Raw genomic sequence first — 18,553 nt, 5'->3', positions numbered from 1 at the left:
ATTTCTCCTATGTTGCCCATTTTATTGCTGTATAATTGTTCACAGTAATCTCATGATCCTTTGTATTTCTGTGGTGTCCATTGTAACTTCTCCTTTTCATTTCTGATTTTATTTATGTGGGCCCTCTCTTTTTTTTCCTTAATGAGTGGCTATAGGTATATCAATTTTGTTTATCTTTTTGAAGAACCAGCTCTTAGTTTCATTGAACTTTCCTATTTTATTTTTTTAGTCTCTATTTCATTTATTTCTGTTCTGATCTTTATGATTTCTTTCCTTCTACTAACTTTGGGTTCTATTTATTGTTCTTTTCCAGTTCCTCTAGGTGTAAGGGTAGGTTGTTTATTTGAAATTTTTCTTTTGTCTTGTGTCTTTTAACACTCCTACTAGCTTTATAAGTGGTTGACCTACTAGCTTTACTGCATGTTTGTCTTTACTGATGAGGTTTTTCCTTTCATAATTTTTTATATATCTAGTTGTGGCCTTTTCTTCCTGCTTAGAAAAGTCCCCTTAACATTTCTTGTAAAACTAGTTTAGTGGTGCTGGGCTCTTCTAGCTTCTGCTTGTCAAAACTCTTGCTCTCTCCTTCTAATGTGAAAGATAATCTTGGGTAGAGTATTCTTGGTTGTAAGTTTTTTCTTTCATCACTGTTCCACTCGCTTCTGACCTATAAAGTTTCTGCAGAAAAGTCAGCTGATTGTCTTATGGGAGTTCCCTGGTATGCAACTAGTTGCTTTTCTCTTGCTGCTTTTAAGATTCTCTCTTTAATTTTTGCCATTTTAATTATAATGTATCTTAGCATGGACCTCTTTGGGTCCATCTTATTAGGGACTCTCTGTGCTTCCTGAACCTGGGTCTCTGTTTCCTTCCCTGGGTTAGGGCTGTTTTCAGTTGTTATTTCTTCAGATATGTCCTCTGACCCTTTCTCTCTCTCTTCTCCTTCTGGGACCCCTAGAGTGTAAATGTTACTATGCTTGATATAGTCCTAGAGGTCTCTTAAACTATCCTCATTTTAAAAAATTCTTTTTCTTTCTTCTGTTCAGCTTGGGTAATTTCCACTACTCTGTCTTCCAGATCACTGATCTGTTCTTCTGTATAATTTACTCTATTGCTGATTCCTTTTAGTGCATTTTATTTCAATTATTGTATTCTTCAGTTCTTTTGGCTTCTTTTTTATACTTTGTAACTCTTTATTGAAATTCCGTGTTCATCCTTTCTTCTCCTGAGTTTGGTAAGTATCTTTATGATTGTTACCTCAAACACATTATGGGATAGATTGTTTATCTCCACTTCGTTTAGTTCTTTTTCTAAGGTTATGTCTTGTTCCTTCATTTGGCACATATTCCTCTGTTGCCTCATTTTTTCACAATATTCTGTGTTTATTTCTGTGTGTTAGGTAGATCAGTTACATTTCCAAATCTTGGAAAAGTGGCCTTATGTAGGAGATGTCCTATAGGGCCCAGCAGCAAGCTCCCCTTTGGTCACCAGAGCTGTATGCTCTAGGAGTTCCCCCTATATGGGCTGCATGTGCCCTTCTGTTGTGGTGAGGCTAACTATTGTGGGCACGCTGGTAGGTGGGGCTGACCCCTGGACAAGTTGGCTGCAAGACCATGCCTTATGTGATGGCTGTGGGCCCCCTGGAGGACAGGGTAGGCTTCTTGCGTGGTTGGCTGTGTAGCCCAGAGGGGTGTGGATCTGCTGCTGGCCCAGTTGTGGGTCTCTGCATGACTGTCTGTCTTCCCAGAGGGTGGGGTGGCCTGGGGCCTGGTACCAGCCTACTGGTGGGCAGGGCTGTGTCCCCAACACTAATATGCTAGAGGGAGGATTCCAGAATGGTGCTTGCCAGTGCCAGTGTTATTGGGGTAGAACAAGCTCCCCAAAATGGCTGCTGTCAGCCTCTCCTTCCCCAGGGGGAGTCCCAGTTGCATGCTGCCTCTCTGGAAGGCTCTCCAAGATCAGCAAGTATGTCTGACACAGGCTCCTTTCAAACTACCACCTCTGCACTGGTCTCAGAATATGTAAGATTTTGTGTGCATCCTTTAAAAGCAGAGTCTCTGTTTCCTACGGCCCTCTGGCTGTCCTGAATGTAAACCCTGCTGGTCTTCAAAACCAGACATTTTGGGGGCTTTTCATCCCTGTGCAGGACCCCTGGGCTGGGGAATCCAATGTAAGGCTCATACCCCTTGTTCCTTGAGGAGAATATCTATGATTGTGATATTCACCTCATTTGTCGGTCGCCAACCTGGGAGTGTGGGTCTTGACTCTACTGCATCTGTACCCTTCCTACTTATCTCATTGTGATTCCTTCTTTATGTCTTTAGTTGTGGAAAAATCTGTTCTGCTAGTCTTCAGGTCATTCTGATAGTTAGTTGCTCTGTAAGAAACTAATTTTGGTGTGTCTGTAAAAGGAGGTGGGTTCAGGGTGTTCCTACTCCACCATCTTGCCACCTCTCTCCTTAACATTTTCTGGCATGCTCTGGGTAAGATATGCATTTGTAGATATCAACGAAGCAAAGGAACAACCTCAGAGGGAATCATTGGAAGCCAGTATTCACAGGCAGCACAATGGATGAAGCAGTGTCACGAGTAATGACATAACCATCAATAAATGAATGGGGTTAGGAAATGCAGAGGCAAGAAGATCTATGTTGTCTTGAAATGAACAGGTTGTGAAATGCCACCGCATTGTGAATAACAGCAGCACCGCTACCCTCATCTTGCTGTACGAGATACAAAATCAGCTAGGAATGGTGCATTTGACAATAAAAAGCAGGACCTGAACAGGAAGAGAGGACCTGGACATCACAAAGACTCTTCAGGTGCACTGATTGGACACTGAACATATACATAATTGCCTCTTCTCTGTCCATTATTCTAAATCTTCATTGATAAATCACTACCTTACGTGGGTCCCTGAATTTTAAAATACAAGTTTTAATGAAGTTGTGTATATAGACAGGGATGCTGCAAAAATTATTTACGGGGCCCCATTCACCGTAAGGGCAACCCTGATCTAGAAGTTGGGGTTTTCTGAGTGTCAGGGGCAGAAGGGCAGGGGGATAAGGAAGCTGAGCATGTTAGATGGTTTAGGTAATTGGGTTGGGAAGGAAGTGAAGGTGGCATGGACCTTACAAAAGGGAAACATGTATGACATGTATGTGTCTTGTATGTGTTGTGTGTGTGTCAAAGGGAAATTACACTGGATCAAATGGCAAGGACAGTCTCACTGGCCTCCCCAACCCTGCTGAAATGTGGGACTCAGGGGGAATAGAGGTGTGGAAGGGAAGGTGGGAAGCTGGAGAGTGTTGGGGGGAGGTAGTTATAAGTGGAAGCATCTTGGATGTGATAGAGGGTTTCTGGGGTGAGTTGGTCAAGGTTCTATGGGGCAAGGATTGTGGATGGATCTTCCTGATGGACCCTGGAGTGACCCGGGGGCTTTGAGGCAGACAGCAGGGAGGAAGTTGGTGGAGGTCAGCAGGGAAACAGGAGAAACCTGAGAAGTATATTGTGGGAGCAGGTCTCTTAAGGAGAGGGCTGACTTGGTGTGGAGCTGAGTTGGGAGTCAGGGAAGGAGAGCTCTCCACCAGGTGTTGCTTGCTTGGGGGTTGGCATCCCAGGGTCAAGCCGGCTTCAGGAGGCCAGTTCTTCTTCCCACCTTGGTGTCCCCATACCTAGCTCAGGACCTGGCTAGAGGGCCTTGAAACGTGCTCGTTGAAGGCTTGGGAGTTTCGTCCCTGGGTTCAGTGGGAGGAACCAGGGGAGGGGGCAGTGGTCAGGGAGAGGAAGCTCAGAGCGACCTGGGGAGGAACTGCCTTTGGGGAGGTGAGTGCGAGGACCAGGAAGTCTGCTGGGCTGAGTTTCCAAAAGGAACTTCACTTGAACCCAGAGAGGGCCCGAAGCAGGGTGGCCATGCCTTGACCGTGTGGCCCCCCATGCTGGAGGGGACCCCCGAGATGACCCCTCTATGGGAGCAGCCCACCCCTGGGGCCCCCTTCATGGGCAGAACTTCCGGCCTCAGGCCTGAGTTAACCACCTTCCTTCCTTCCTCCCCCCACTGCTCTTCCCTGAGGCGGGAGGTGAGGCCGGTCCAGGATTCAGTCCACCTGAGTCACAGGCCTTTGCTTTGATTTTCAGCATCAAGTGTTGCGAGTGCTGCTGCAAGTGGCAGGGGCTGGGGTCTCCTGGCACACGTGAGCTCCTCTAGGGGCTGCCCTCCTTAAGGCAAAGAAGAGGAAACTGGGGCTGAGAGAGAGAATAAACCCAGCCAGCTCCTGCAGCTCCAATGCAGAAGAGCCGGATTCGAATGGAGGCTTGCCTGGCCCAGGCCCCTGCACGCGGCTTCTCTTGTCATGTTGGGGGACTGCGGGCTGAGGCGGGACAGGGTGGCCCCGTGCAATAGCTGGGTACCTGCCCCTTCACCCTGGTGCACTGACCTGAGGACTGAGGACACCCCGCCTGTGGTCCAAGCGGGGTGTTCACTTTAGAGCCTTCAGAGTCTGCTGGTCCAGGATGGTGGCCCCCAGCCCCGCAGAAGGCAGCTCCCCTTTGAGCCGTGGGCAAAGGCAGCCATGCCCGGTCACCTCCAGCTCTGCAGGACTCAGGAAGGAACGTCATACTTGCCAGGTGGCCAGCTTGCCCCATGGGGATGTGTGAGTTTCCCGAGTGTCCCAGAAAGACCCAGAGGTGAAAAACCAGTCCCCCGCTTCACCCTGTAAAAGGTCCATGTCCCGAGCCCTCCACGCTCCCTCTGTGTGTCTCTAAGCTGGGCTGCAGGGGTCAGAATGCCCTGCCCTGGAGAAGGGTTGCCATGGGTTCCTTCACACCCACTGGCCATGGGGATAAGTGTAAATGTGTCACGGAGCTGTCACCTGGGCCCTGGGAGCCCTCAGGGGGTGTCGCCTAAGGTCCTCCCAGTGCCCAGGGCTGAATAGTGCCTGGGTGGCCATGAGTCTCCAATATGGGGAGGGGGCTCGGCTGTAGCCCTCCCCCCAGTTTTGCTCGGCCCCGGGGCAGGCCTTAGTCCCAGCGGAGAAGCTCTGCCCTGTGAGCATCTGTTCCATGGGCATGTTGGAGGGAGTGGACGGGGAGTTAAAAAGCTCTGGGGTTGGGGGCTTCCCTGGTGGCGCAGTGGTTGAGGGTCCGCCTGCCGGTGCAGGGGACACGAGTTCGTGCCCCGGTCCGGGAGGATCCCACATGCCGCGGAGCGGCTGGGCCCGTGAGCCATGGCCGCTGAGCCTGCGCGTCCGGAGCCTGTGCTCCGCAACGGGAGAGGCCGCAGCGGTGGGAGGCCCACGTACCGCAAAAAGAAAAAAAAGCTCTGGGGGCTGGCAGAGGGCTGAGGCTGAGGTCCAGGGCGTGGCCACCCCACGGGGCCATTGGGACAGGCCTCGGAATGGCCGCTGCCTTGGCCGTGCTCCTTCAGAAGCTGGCCATGAACCTCCTGACGCCAGAGGAGCTGACAGTTACCCCAGGAGGACTTGAGCTGATGCTCGCCCCTCTGGGGACTGAGACCCAGTAAAGGAAAGAGGGCGGGAGGGTGAGAGGGAACGGGCAGAAGGCCGTGGGCGGGCGGGCCGGGAAGGTGGAGGACCTCTCTTGCTTGGTCTCTGCAATGAGGAAGTTCTCTGCAGCTCGTTTCCTTTCCCTTGCCGAGTGCCTGAAACAGGAAGTCGGTCAGTGAGCGGGTGGCAGCAGCCGGGGCGGCCGCGAGGGGACCGACGGCGGGTCGCAGTGCAGGGGCCCAGCTCCCCTTGGCTGTGCAGGTCCTGCGGGGAGGGCGCCGGCTCGGCCCGGGGAGACCCACACCCGCCATGGTCCCCTGCTGGAACCATGGCAACATCACCCGCTCCAAGGCCGAGGAGCTGCTCTCCAGGACCGGCAAGGACGGTAGCTTCCTCGTGCGCGCCAGCGAGTCCGTCTCCCGGGCGTACGCGCTCTGCGTGCTGTGAGTACCGGGCCCTGCCCACCCCTGCTCCTCCGCCCTGGCCTGGCCTCTCCTGCCCAGGCATGGAGGTGATGGAGGTGCCACTCAGTAGAGGGGAAGCCGGCTCTGGGCTTAGCCAGGCGCCCGGCTCTGGGATGTGTTGTTTTTACATCCAGTGACCTTGCACGCACCCCGGGTTTGTTGGTGGGTCCAGCTGAGGCCCACGGTGGACCTGCTCGGCCCTGGAGTTCAGGTTTTGCAGGGCTGGAGCCCTCCAGGGCCAGCCTGGGGCCTGGTCACTCACCCCAGCTACCGGGGAGCCGTGGGGTCAGGGGCTTCCTTGGGGTTCCAGGGTCCAAGAGAAGTGGGTCCGGGCTCTCTGAGCCGGGCAGAAGCTCGGGGCTCTGTGGTGGTGGGTGTGTTAGAAAGCAGCTCGGTCAGTTCAGGTGCTGGTCAAAGTATGCCCAGTTCGGAAACCCTCCTGGAAGAACAGAAGTGGCAAGAGGGGACCCTTCCTGTGCCAGGCTTTGGGCCTTTGGAGGCAGCCATCATTTGGGGAGCCATGAATAAGGGTGGGGGGGGTCACTCAAGAAAGGATTTTCAGTTCACCCAGAAGTTGTATTTGGGGCCCTTGGTGCAGAGGATGTCACATCGCCGACAGCAGGAGCCTCTTCTCTCCCCTCCTCAGCCCTTGGCCCTGACCCCACCTGTTCGGGCCGCTCTGCCGCCATCAGCTCTCTCTGCTCCCCTTCTCTGGGATGTTGCTGAATGTGCCAGTTGTTCTAAAACCGGGAACCGGCCACTTGCTGAAGCTTCCTTTTTAAAACACCCTTCTCTACCAGCGTCTGAAGGAGGCCCTCGGCCCTGCAGCCCTGCGGTCTAACCATCCCCCCCTGGGGCCTCAGGCAGTGCCGGGCATGGGGAAGGAAGGGTGTGTCCACCTGCACCTGTCAGGTCGTGCCCCTGGTCTCACAGAAGGGTCCCTCTGAGCAGGCAGGCCTTGCTGCTGTCCACACAGGAGGGCAAGTGGGTCACGGACACGGACCTTGTTTGGAGCGTTGAGTCTGAGCATGTGTCTGTGCGTCGACCTGTTTCATCCTCACGACAGCCTGAAGGGCAGGTCCTTTTGTTGCCCCACTTTGCAGATGAGGAAATTGAGGCTCAGACGGGTTCACCGAGTGATGACAGTCAAAGCCAAGGACATCTGCCCCCAGAGGCTGCACCCAGACAGCCAGACTGCTACCATCCCACCCCTGTGCCTGTCAAGCCGGGTGTGAGCATGGGTTCTGGGTGGCAGCCAGAGAAGCCAGGGCGTTGACAAGGGCGGCTGGGAGCATTTAGAAATGAACACAGGCTCTCAGGGGTCGCCCGGCCCGAGCGCTGACTGCATCAGAGCCCCTGCCCCCAAGGTCGGCTTCCTGGGCCCCCAGTTCTCACACCCCAGGGGAAACGAAGCAGACCCAGGTTTCCCCACAAGCACAGCCCCCGTGGGGACCAGTTGACGGGGCCGTAGAAATAGTGAGGAGATTCTGATCTGTCTCCACTCGGCCCACGTGAATCTCTCCCCTCCCCTGGGTGTCTTGAGAACTTCCAGGCTCCAGCTCGCTAACCTTCACAGCAGCCCTTTGACCAGGGAGCTGTGGTAGTGCTCAGGCTACAGATTGGAACGTGGGTCTCTCTGACTCCAAACTGGAAGCCTTGTAACAAGCCAGAGCTGGGAGAGGCCTTGGAACCTCTAGTCCCACCACCCCTGACTTTACAGGTGGGCACACCTCAGAGAGCTTGAGGCCTTTGTCCACACGTCCCTGCTGGCCGGTGGCAACCTGGGATCCAGAATGGTGTACAGTATTCGTTCCTCCACCTTGCCTCTCCTCCCCTCCCCTCCCCTCCCCTGCACTGGGTTACTCTTGGAGCCTCGGCCGATGTGCCTCTTAGGGAGGGTACCCGTGGTCCCCTCAATGTCCATCATCCTCTTAGCCCAGGGCTGGGCTTCTTGTCAGTCTCCCATCCCCAAGGCCCCTTTAGCTCCAGACACCAGGGCTTGGAGCCCTCCCCAGTGAGTCCAGCCGTGAGGCCAGACTCTAAGCCCAGGCCCAGGGGTCCCCTTTCTCCTCTGCTGTGGGGGAAGCCACCCTTCCCGCAGGGTCAGGAGGCCCTGTAGGCTGTGGGATACCACGAGCCACCGAACCTTCCAAAACCCTGGGAGACCTAATTTTGCCATCACCCGTGATGTTGCCAATTAAGGAGATTTAAAAACGAAAAACTAGCTGAGTGACAACTAACTGCCACCTTTCAGCAGCTCATTTCATGAAAGAGAGTATCCTTTAACACCAAAAAGGCAGGAAGAACGTGCTCTTTAAAAATAAATAAATGAATAAAGCCAAAAACCAGTCCTTTAAATCAAACAGGTTTAACTTCCTGAAAAACAAGCCCTAGCCCGGCCCTATCCTTGGTTTTCTCTGTTCCTGGGACCAGTGAAAACCTCGCCCCACGCCCTCCTGGCCCACGGCCAGCGGTGGGAACCCCGACGGGTTTCACAAGCGTGAGTTTCACAAGCATCAGGCTTTACCCTCTGTGGTCTCTCTGGAAGTTGCTGGGAGTGCAGGACCCCGAGTGGGGCAGCTGTTCCAAAGGGAGCCAGGGAGCCTCCAAGACTGGCCCTTCTGCTCTAGAAATCTCCATGTGGGGAAAGACCTCAGGACCCAAGGTGTCCAGACCTGTCCTGCCTGGACCCCAGTGGCTGGAGCATCTTCCCAGCCTCTCTGGTGAGTGAGGGGATGGCAGGGGGCTTCCCACCCCTGGTTTAGGCAGGGGCGTTTGGAGCTCCAGGAACTGAGGGCAGCTTCCTCAGGAGTGGCCTTCATGCTCAGGAAAGAAGACAGGATTTGACTATTTAAATGGAACTAGGGAGGGGGTGAGGGACACACTAAAAGACAAGGCTGCATTCAGCGTGGCCCACGTGACCGAGGAGTACACATTCACCCCGGGCCTAGCAAACCCACACTTCCTCTCGGGAGGTCAGCCCTGCCACCTGCCACTGGGCAGGAAAGCACAGATCTGTCCTCAGCAACTCAGAAAGCCCCGCTTTAGGGGGATCCCGAGGCCCATCTCGGGATGCAGAGAGCTGGAGGAGGAAGATCCCAGGAGCTGAGCACATGGAATTGAGTCCATCTCTGCCTTCTTGCAGCAAGGGCTTGAGAACGTGAGGGGCAGCGGGCTCCTAAGTCATGCTCACCCGGCCCCACTCAGACCAGCCAGCAGAGTCGGCCCTGCTCTAGGAGGGCCAGGGGGGCTTCTTGAGGGGGCCGTCCGGCCCCTCTTGTATGGAGGATGCTAAGAGGCTGTCAAGCTCGTGTCCTCCTCTCCTGCCAGGACTGTGCTTCCACGTAGGGACCAGCACACCTGTCAGGTGCTTTATGCTGCAGAGAAGAGATATGCCTTTGGGGATGGGGGTTCATCAAGGTGAGAGGTCACGGGTCAGCTGGGCCAGCCTCTCCTTGACCTAGCTGCGCAGGCAGAACTAGAACAATGGCCCAGTGGTGTTGGGGATACACCTCCCTCTCTGTAAGAGCAGCCCGGGCCCCGAGAGCAAGCCTATATACGACTGGGTCCATCAGCCACCATCCAGGATGGAGCTGCCCGGTCGGGTGGCATTCCCACCAAACCACACCGGAGAGAGTTGGCCTCCCTCCCAGGGGAGGGGGCAGGTGCGTGCTGTCTGTGACTCAGAAACCAATGCCGGTCCAGCCAGCTGTGGCGGGGATGCTGTCTTGGTTCCCCTCAGCACCTGGCCTTCCATGAGCTGCCCAGGCAGACCTATGACCTCCTTCCCTGGGACAGTACACTAGGCAGCCTGGACTTGGTAGCCTTGTGAGCACAGCCAGAAAGGTGAAGAAGCACCAGAAGGACATTTGGTCACCAAAAGTGCCCTCAGAGAAGGCATTCTACTTGTTAGGAAGAATGTGATGGCCCACTTGAGGTAAAGGCAGGCCACGAGGCTTGCTGTACAAACCAAAGGTAGTTGCTAATCTGTTCTGCCTAAAAATAACAGCAAAAGACTTATAAAGGGCACCTGTGTGCTGGGTTCTGTTCTAAGCTCTTTGCACATATTAACTCACTCACTGTCCACAGTGGCCTTTGGAGGAAGTGTTGTTATTATCCCCACTTTACAGATGCAGAAACTGAGGCCCAAGATGTTAGATAACATGCTATGTTTACAGTACTAATAAATGGCAGGGCCAGGACTTGAACTCACTGTTCTTGGGAGGGAGAAAGAGGAGCCAGCAAGTCTGGGTGTGTGTAGGAGACCCCTGGTGATGGAGCCACAGAGAAGGGACTTGGAGGGCAGAAGTGTCCAGAAGAGGTGTAAAGCCATTTACTGCAGTGTGAATGGGTGTGATGTAATCTACCTTCCTCCAATCCCCTTTCAAAGTTTAGTAAAGTTTACACTGCTCATGAATTACTTTTGTGCAAATGCAAAGAAAAACACTGCTTTTCCTAGCTGGTATTGACAAAGGGGGGGGGGAGATGCTGGTCCAGGCAGTAGTCAGAGCTGGAGGACCTCAGCTCTTGAAATCTGGTTTACATAAGAGATTGTCCAAGGACAACTGTTCTGAGCGTTCCTTCTGCCTGCAGGACCTGGAGAGAGGGATGTGCCCGGGAAGGCCTATGTATGTAACAGATTCCTGGTTCCTTCTGTGTGCAGTGACTCAGAAAGCCCATGGTAAATTCGAGTGTCTCCAGGTTTTCTGTGCCCTTGCACAGCACCCTGGAACAATCCTTCCAGAACCAGAGGAGGCTCTGGCTTTGGTGTGTTTTGCAAGCTTGCCTACTTGACGTGAAATTCACCTGTGCACAGACGTCGGTGCTTCTCCGTTGAGTGGTCCCACCTCCTGGGGTGGTGATGAGAGGTGATGCTCCAGGCCTTCCTCCCTGCCCCAGAGATGGAGTAAGATGAGGTCTGCTCTTCCCTCCCTAATTCAGGTCATGTGACACAGTCCTTAGGGGCAAGCCCTCTGTGGTTGGCTACACCTGATGTGAATTCTAGCCTTTGCGAGATGCTCACCTCCCTGTGTCCACCCAGCATCCTCATTGGCAAAATGCGCACTCGTTGGATTAATTTTTTATTGCAGTATAATTCACATCCCATAAAATCACCCTTTAGATAGTATACAATTCAGTGGTGTTTAGTACATTCATAATGTTGTGAAACCATCACCACCATCTAATTCCAGAATATTTTCATTATCCTCCCAACCCTGGCAAAACCCCCTGAACCCGTCAGTAGTCACTTTCCATTCCCCTTCCCCCCAACCCTTGGCAACCACTGATCTACTTTCTGTCTCTGACCATTTGCCCATTCTGGGTATTTCATGTATATGGAATCATACAATATGTGGCCTTTTGTATTTGACTTTTTCCACCTGGCATAATGCTTCCAGGGTTCATCCATGTTGTAGTATGAATCATTCTTTTTATAGCTAACTAATAGCCCATTATATCAATCTACCACATTTTATTTAGCCGTTCATCAGTTGATGGGCATTTGGGTTGTTTCTACTTTGGGGCTATTATGAATGATGCTGCTGTGAGCATTCATGTACAAGTTTTTCTATGGACGTGTTTTCAGTTGTCTTGGGTGGAACTGCTGGGTCATATGGTAATTCTATGTTTAACTTTTTGTGGAACTGTCAGACTTTTGCACAGCAGCTGTGCCGTTTCACATTCCCATCAACAGTGTAAGAGGGTTCTAATTTTTCCACATCCTCACCAACACTTAACAGCTTTTTGATAATGGCCATCCTAGTGGGTGTGAAGTGACATCTTACTGTGACTTTGATTTGCATCTCCCTAATTATGAATGAAGTTGATATCTTTTCATGTGCTCATTGGCCATTTGTGTATACCTGCTTTGGAGAAATGTCTATTCATATCTTTTGCCCATTTTTTAAAAAAATAGGGTGATTTGTCTTTCTGTTGTTGTCACTGGATTATTGAGAGGATAAAATGGGAGAATGTGGGCAACACGCGTAGAGTCAGCACGCTGAACACTGGCTGTTACTTTTTATGAGCTACGAAGTGAGTAGTGACATCTCGGAAGCAGAGAAGTGCAGGGCCATCCTTGAGGAGCATTCCGCAGCAGACGGAATGAGAACAGTGGTGGCTGAGCGTCACTTCTGGAGCTTCCTGGAGGCTGTGGGAGCCTCCGGGGACACTGAGCTGTCATGCGGGGCCTCCTCAGAGGAAGTGCTCAAAGAGATGAGGCAGGAAGAGGGCTTGAGGGACGCGCGAGTGGCCGGTGGCTGCTGGGGCCCGGGGCAAGCTCCTGGAGCTGTGAGAGAGAGAAGAGTCAGGGGCACCGGTGCCAGGAAGAACCACCGAGTGAACCGCGGAGAATGAAGAGAAAGTCGAGGAGTGGAGGCCATCTTAAGAGTGATCAAGTACCAATGCAGGAGTGAGGGACTGAGGGAACTAAAGTCCTAGGGCTCCGAGGAAGCCCAGCAAGTGGATAAGGTGGGGAAAGGCTGTCGACAGCCCAGCAGGTCAGGCCCCTGCTCAGTGGGCAGGACAAGCCTGCAGCTCTGTGGCCCGGATCCCTCCTCTCTCCCCTGCTCGTTTCACACTCCCTTTGTCCCATTAATTAGAAAAACATTGTTTTTAAGTACCAGCACCCAAACCATTTGGGTTCAATTACTTATTATAAATAACACCAGACAAGGCTGGCTTCCAGAGGATCAGCTGGTCTGGCCCTTTCCCTTGCCAACCAGAAACCTGCCCTCCGGAGGGGAGAGGCTTGCTGAGGCCATTTCAGGCATCAGTGGCAATGCAGAAATAGACCTTCTGATAAACAGGGCAGCATTCTTTCAAGTAACTTTAAAAAATACAGTATTAAGTATAACATACAAAGAGTGCAAGGTAAAGGAGAAAGTAATCACCCAATCACTGAGATGAGAGACTAACATAAATACTGTTAATTTGTTGGCATATTTTCTCATTCATTCTCTCTCTCCCTCCCTGCCCCCCATATGCACACACACACACACACACACGCACAAGCACATATATATAAGCTCCATAATATATATACCTAATACCATATAATTTTAGTCTATATTTTCTAGCAACATTAGCATTTTCCCACTTAGTTACCCTTTCTTCCTAAATATCATATTTAATGGATACACAAATTCTATTACATTATGTGCCATAATTTATGGAATGATTCTCCTATTGTCAGACATATAAGTTACTAACAGTGTTTTGTTGTTATAAATGACAGTGATGAAGGTCTTTGTGCAGATATGTGACATTTCTGGTGATAGATTCCCAGGGGTAGAATTACTGGATCAAAGATAATGTTTTTAAGGCTTTTGATGAAAATGACAAATTGCTTTCCAGAAATTTTGTTACAAGTTACGCTCTGGTAAGCAGTACCAGAGAGTGCCCACATCATTCCAGTCTCCTTACACTGAATATTTTCATTTAAAAAAACATTATTAAATTGCAAGGTGAAAGGTGGCCAATTTCTGTTCATTTTGATTTGCATTTCTTGATCGCAGTCATGGTAAGCTTGTTTGGATTATTGACCTTCATCATTTCTCCTTTGTGGATGATCTGTTCCATTCTCTTTGCCATTTTTCTTTTGAAACTGTAGTTTCTCTGTTGTCTATTTACATGAATTCCTTATATTACATTTGTTGCAAATATTTTCACTGTGGTTTGCCTTCAAACTTTATGACCTTTTTCTTTTGTTCAGAGATTGTAAATTTTTGCACAGTCTATAAATCTTTCTGTTCTTGTTCTTTTGTGACTTTTTCCCTGCTTTGCTTTCCAGTGCAGAGTCCCTATGCACACAGAAATTTTATTCTTTTTCTTCCTGTGGGGGGCAGGGCCTTTGGAGCTAATAGGCTCGGGCTAAGGGATGACTCTGCCTTTCCAAGCTCTGGCAGGTTGTCTGGTCCCATGGGGCCTTGGTTTCCTCATCTGCAAACCAGGGCTAAGAATACCCATGTAGCAGTGTCGTTGGATGGATTGAATGAAAGTGTATATCCATACTTGGCACAGTATTTGGCAAAAGCAGATAGAGAGATTATAGGTTTTTTGGGTGTTTTTTGTTGCTGTTGTTGTTTTACATTGAATACTTTAATCTTTCTGGAATTAATGAATGGTGTAAAACAAAGATTTATGTGTATTTTTCTCAAGGAACTATCTTTCTCAAAACCTCTTACTGAATAATTTATTCCTCTCCATTTGTTATTCCTCTCTTACCATGTATTAAGTCTTATATACCTCTTTTTTGCCTGTTTACCCTGGTCCATGTATGTCTGCTTTTCTTACACCAATTTCATACTGAATGCATTACCACAATTTTATAAACTATTTTATTTTAGGATTTGCATATCTAGTCTTTTTAAGTATTCTTCCAGGTGAAACAGATAATAACTTTGTCAAGTTGGAAAAAATACTATTGGGAGGACTTTGTTTGGAGTTGCATGAAATCCATAATACAACTTGTGAAAAATGGACCTTTTAGTATTATTCAGTCTTAACAATAAATATAGCTATCTCTATTATTTTTTTATTTTTTATTTTTGCGGTATGTGGGCCTCTCACTGTCATGGCCTCTCCCGTGCGGAGCACAGGCTCCAGACACGCAGGCTCAGTGGCCATGTCTCATGGTCCCAGCCGCTCTGCGGCATGTGGGATCTTCCTGGACCGGGGCACGAAGCCGTGTCCCCTACATCGGCAGGCGGACTCTCAACCGCTGCGCCACCAGGGAAGCCCTATTATTTTAAATTTAGTAATTTTCTTCATAGATCCTACATATTTCTTGTTATGATTACTTCTGATTATTTCATTATTTTGTTACTGTTGTGAATACCTTTTCTTCTACAGTTACCCTTCTGGGGTAACTGATAACATACAAAGAAGTTGTAGATTTTATAAATTCACCTTTTATTCTATATGTTTACTCCTCATTATTTAAAATTGTTTTCATTTGCTTCTCTTGGATTTTCTTGCTAAACAATCAGATCATATACAAATTATAATCATTTTGTGGTCTACTTTCCAAATACTTATAACTCTTATTCAGATTTCATAACTTATTACTTTGGCCAATATTTCTAAAATATTACAATGAAGGATATTGGGAAAAGAAAATGTCTACCTCAGCCAGAAGTAATGTGAGAATCAAATTTGATGCTGCCTGGGAAGGACTTAATACAGCATTTGGCACGTAGCTAGCAATGGATAAAAGTTAGTTGTTCTTTTCATGTCAAAGAAGGAGCTGTCTTTTCCTAGTTTTATGAAGAGTTTTGAGGAACTGAATATTAAATTTTATCAAATGCCTCTTTAATGTCTATTGAGATGATTAAGCTATTTCTCTTATTTCATTAACTGGTAAATAGCTTGATTTTATAGATTTCCTAGTATGAACCATTTTTTTGCAAGATTAAAATGAACTGTTCTTGATTATGATAACTTTATTTTACTCTAAATTTTAGCATATGTGTTCATAAGTGAGATTGATTTATGTGATTTTGATCATGTTATGGTTTAAGAGTCATGTGTGTTTTGTAAAATATCCTGGAGACATTTATGAAGCATCATCATTATCTGATTTTTTTAAATATAAAAAAAATTGGCAAAGGTGCTTTTCCTCAGAGCCATTTATAGAGATAATTCTTTAATATTTACTTCAGTTTCTTCTTTGGTATTGATTTATTCTTGTTTTCTATCTCCTCTCATGTTACTTAAAAAAATTTTTTTTATTTTATTGAAGTATAGTTGATTCATATACACATTCTTTTTCATATTCTTTTCTATTATGGTTTCTCACAGAATATTGTATATAGTTCCCTGTGCTCTACAGTTGGACCTTGTTGTTTTCAGGTTACTTTTGATAAGTTATATATATTTTTCAGTAAACAGTTCATTAGTTGAGATTTTTCAAAGTTTCTGGCATATAGTTATTCACACTTTTCTATAATTTTAAGGTTTCTCTTTTATTGCTGTTGCTACCTTCCTTTACTCATTACTGGTCTTGCTTACTAGTTGTGTTGGCCAGGATCCCAGCAGGAAATAGATGGCATAATCGAAAGGGGTGATAGACGTAGGGATGGTGAAGCAGCCTGGGACCGGCAACCACGGGAAGCTATTTCCACTCCTGGCCCTGAATAGGCAGGGCTGTCTGATTTGAGCCAAGCTATTCCCACTCCTGGCCCTGAATAGGCAGGGCTGTCTGATTTGAGCCGTGGCCCCCCCCTGGAGGAACTCAGCCACTGCTGATCTGCAGCAGGTGGGGTGGGGTCTGGGGAACAGATAACCACTATCTCACCATCCTCTCACTTTGTCAGTGCCTCCCATTAGCTAAACCTCCGTGAAGCGGCACACACAGGTCAGCCTGCTGGACCCAGGGCAGGTGGAGAAGGATAGAGAGTGGGTCTACTGAGGGTTGGAGGGGAGGGTGAAGGAACAATGTCCAGCTCACTTGCACTGTTTTCTTTTTGCTCTTCTGTTTGTCAGAGGGTTATTCATTTAATTTTCTGCATTTCAGGTCATATGCTCTTAGATTTATTTATCTGTTCTGCTTTTCTTTTTATATTGGAAAACTACCTGTGCGTTCAGGAACCCCTACTGTATATATGCTTGAGGACAGAGCTATGTCTTCTATAGTTCTCATCCTCCCTCTCCTGCTGCACCGATTTTCTCAGATTTATCTTCTTCCTTGTTGAAGTTCTCCAGAACATGAAGCTGCTATGTACTGCCTCACTTGTGGTGTTTAATGCTGACTGTAGGACTCGAGGTTTTCCACTTCTGATCAGTTTTTCTTATCTCATGTTACTCAATTTTCACAATTGATTTTTCCAGTTTCAGAGATACAATTGTCTTTTAAGTCTTACTGAGTTCGCAAGTCAGATTTCTCCAGAATGTGTTATTTTCCTTTTTTCTTTTTGCAGCGATTCTATGTAACAAGGAGGTATCACCTTTGAGTTCTTAGAAAAATGATACCCTTCCTTTTGAGTGGTGATGTTTTCGATAAGTCTGGTGATTTTTCTTTTCCAACAAAGAATTGTCAGGAAAAATTTGATCAGTTTTTTTTTTTTTTTTTTTTTTTTTAGAGATTGGAGTGGGTTTCTGCCCGAATCTTCTTCCCAAAGATAAAAGGATCAGCAGGGATGGGGATGGGAGCCCCCTGATCCAAGATCCACCTGATGGGATTGAGTGATGGGGGTGTGGTGTGTTGCACGGATAGGTGGGTTTCCTACCAGGGTCTCATGAGAAGAACCCTCTGGACCCCGAGGCTGCTGGGGCAGGCCGGTCCCCAATGACACTCTAGATGTCTCACCCCCACCTCTCACCTGGCCATCTGGACTGCCTCCTCTTGCTTCTGACCTGATGGCCTCTTTTTCTCACTCTTTGGCTGGGATTCTTTGAGGTTTGGGTGGTGAACTGTGAACACCCTTGGTTCCTAGGGCATACACACGTTTTCTCTTATTTCTACATGGGGTCCAAGTGGCTTTTTTTTTTTAACATCTTTATTGGAGTATAATTGCTTTACAATGGTGTGTTAGTTTCTGCTTTATAACAAAGTGAATCAGCTATACATATACATATATCCCCATATCTCCTCCCTCTTGCGTCTCCCTCCCACCCTCCCTATCCCAACCCTCTAGGTGGTCAGAAAGCACCGAGCTGATCTCCCTGTGCTATGCGGCTGCTTCCCACTAGCTATCTATTTCACATTTGGTAGTGTATATATGTCCATGCCACTCTCTCACTTCATCCCAGCTTACCCTTCCCCCTCCCCCTGTCCTCAGGTCCATTCTCTAAGTCTGTGTCTTTATTCCTGTCCTGCCCCTAGGTTCTTCAGAACCATTTTTTTTTTTTAGATTCCATATATATGTGTTAGCATACGATATTTTTTTTCTCTTTCTGACTTACTTTACTCTGTACGACAGACTCTAGGTCCATCCACCTCACTACAAATAACTCAATTTCGTTTCTTTTTATGGCTGAATAATATTCCATTGTACATATGTGCCACATATTCTTTATCCATTCATCTGTCAGTAGACACTTAGGTTGCTTCCATGTCCTGGCTATTGTAAATAGAGCTGCAATGAACATTGTGGTACATGACTCTTTTTCAATTACGGTTTTCTCAGGATATATACCCAGTAGTGGGGTTGCTGGGTCATGTGGTAGTTCTATTTTTAGTTTTTTAAGGTACCTCCATACTGTTCTCCATAGTGGCTGTATCAATTTACATTCCCACCAACAGGGCAAGAGGGTTCCCTTTTCTCCACACCCTCTCCAGCATTTATTGTTCATAGATTTTTTGATGATGGCCATTCTGACTGGTGTGAGGTGATACCTCATTGTAGTTTTGATTTGCATTTCTCTAATGATTAGTGATGTTGAACATCCTTTCATGTGTTTGTTGGCAATCTGTATATCTTCTTTGAAGAAATGTCTATTTAGGTCTTCTGCCCATTTTTGGATTGGGTTGTTTGCTTTTTCAATATTGAGCTGCATGAGCTGCTTGTATATTTTGGAGATTAATCCTTTGTCAGTTGCTTCATTTGCAAATATTTTCTCCCATTCTGAGGGTTGTCTTTTCATCTTGTT

The 18,553-nt window shown here is 48.3% G+C and overlaps 1 protein-coding gene across 1 annotated transcript in view; it reads left to right on the top strand.

Moving 5' to 3' along the window:
* Positions 1 to 5,807: 5,807 nt before the first annotated feature.
* Positions 5,808 to 18,553, top strand: part of INPP5D (inositol polyphosphate-5-phosphatase D) — a 134,934-nt gene continuing 122,188 nt past the window's right edge. Inside the window, exon 1 of the mRNA XM_060106077.1 lies at positions 5,808 to 5,941. Within this exon, the coding sequence (XP_059962060.1) occupies positions 5,808 to 5,941 (134 nt within the window). The remainder of the gene's footprint in view (positions 5,942 to 18,553) is intronic.

Source organism: Mesoplodon densirostris, chromosome 8 (genome assembly GCF_025265405.1).
Source record: "Mesoplodon densirostris isolate mMesDen1 chromosome 8, mMesDen1 primary haplotype, whole genome shotgun sequence".
In the NCBI taxonomy this organism is placed as follows: domain Eukaryota; kingdom Metazoa; phylum Chordata; class Mammalia; order Artiodactyla; family Ziphiidae; genus Mesoplodon; species Mesoplodon densirostris.
This window is presented reverse-complemented; position numbering and strand designations above follow the sequence as displayed.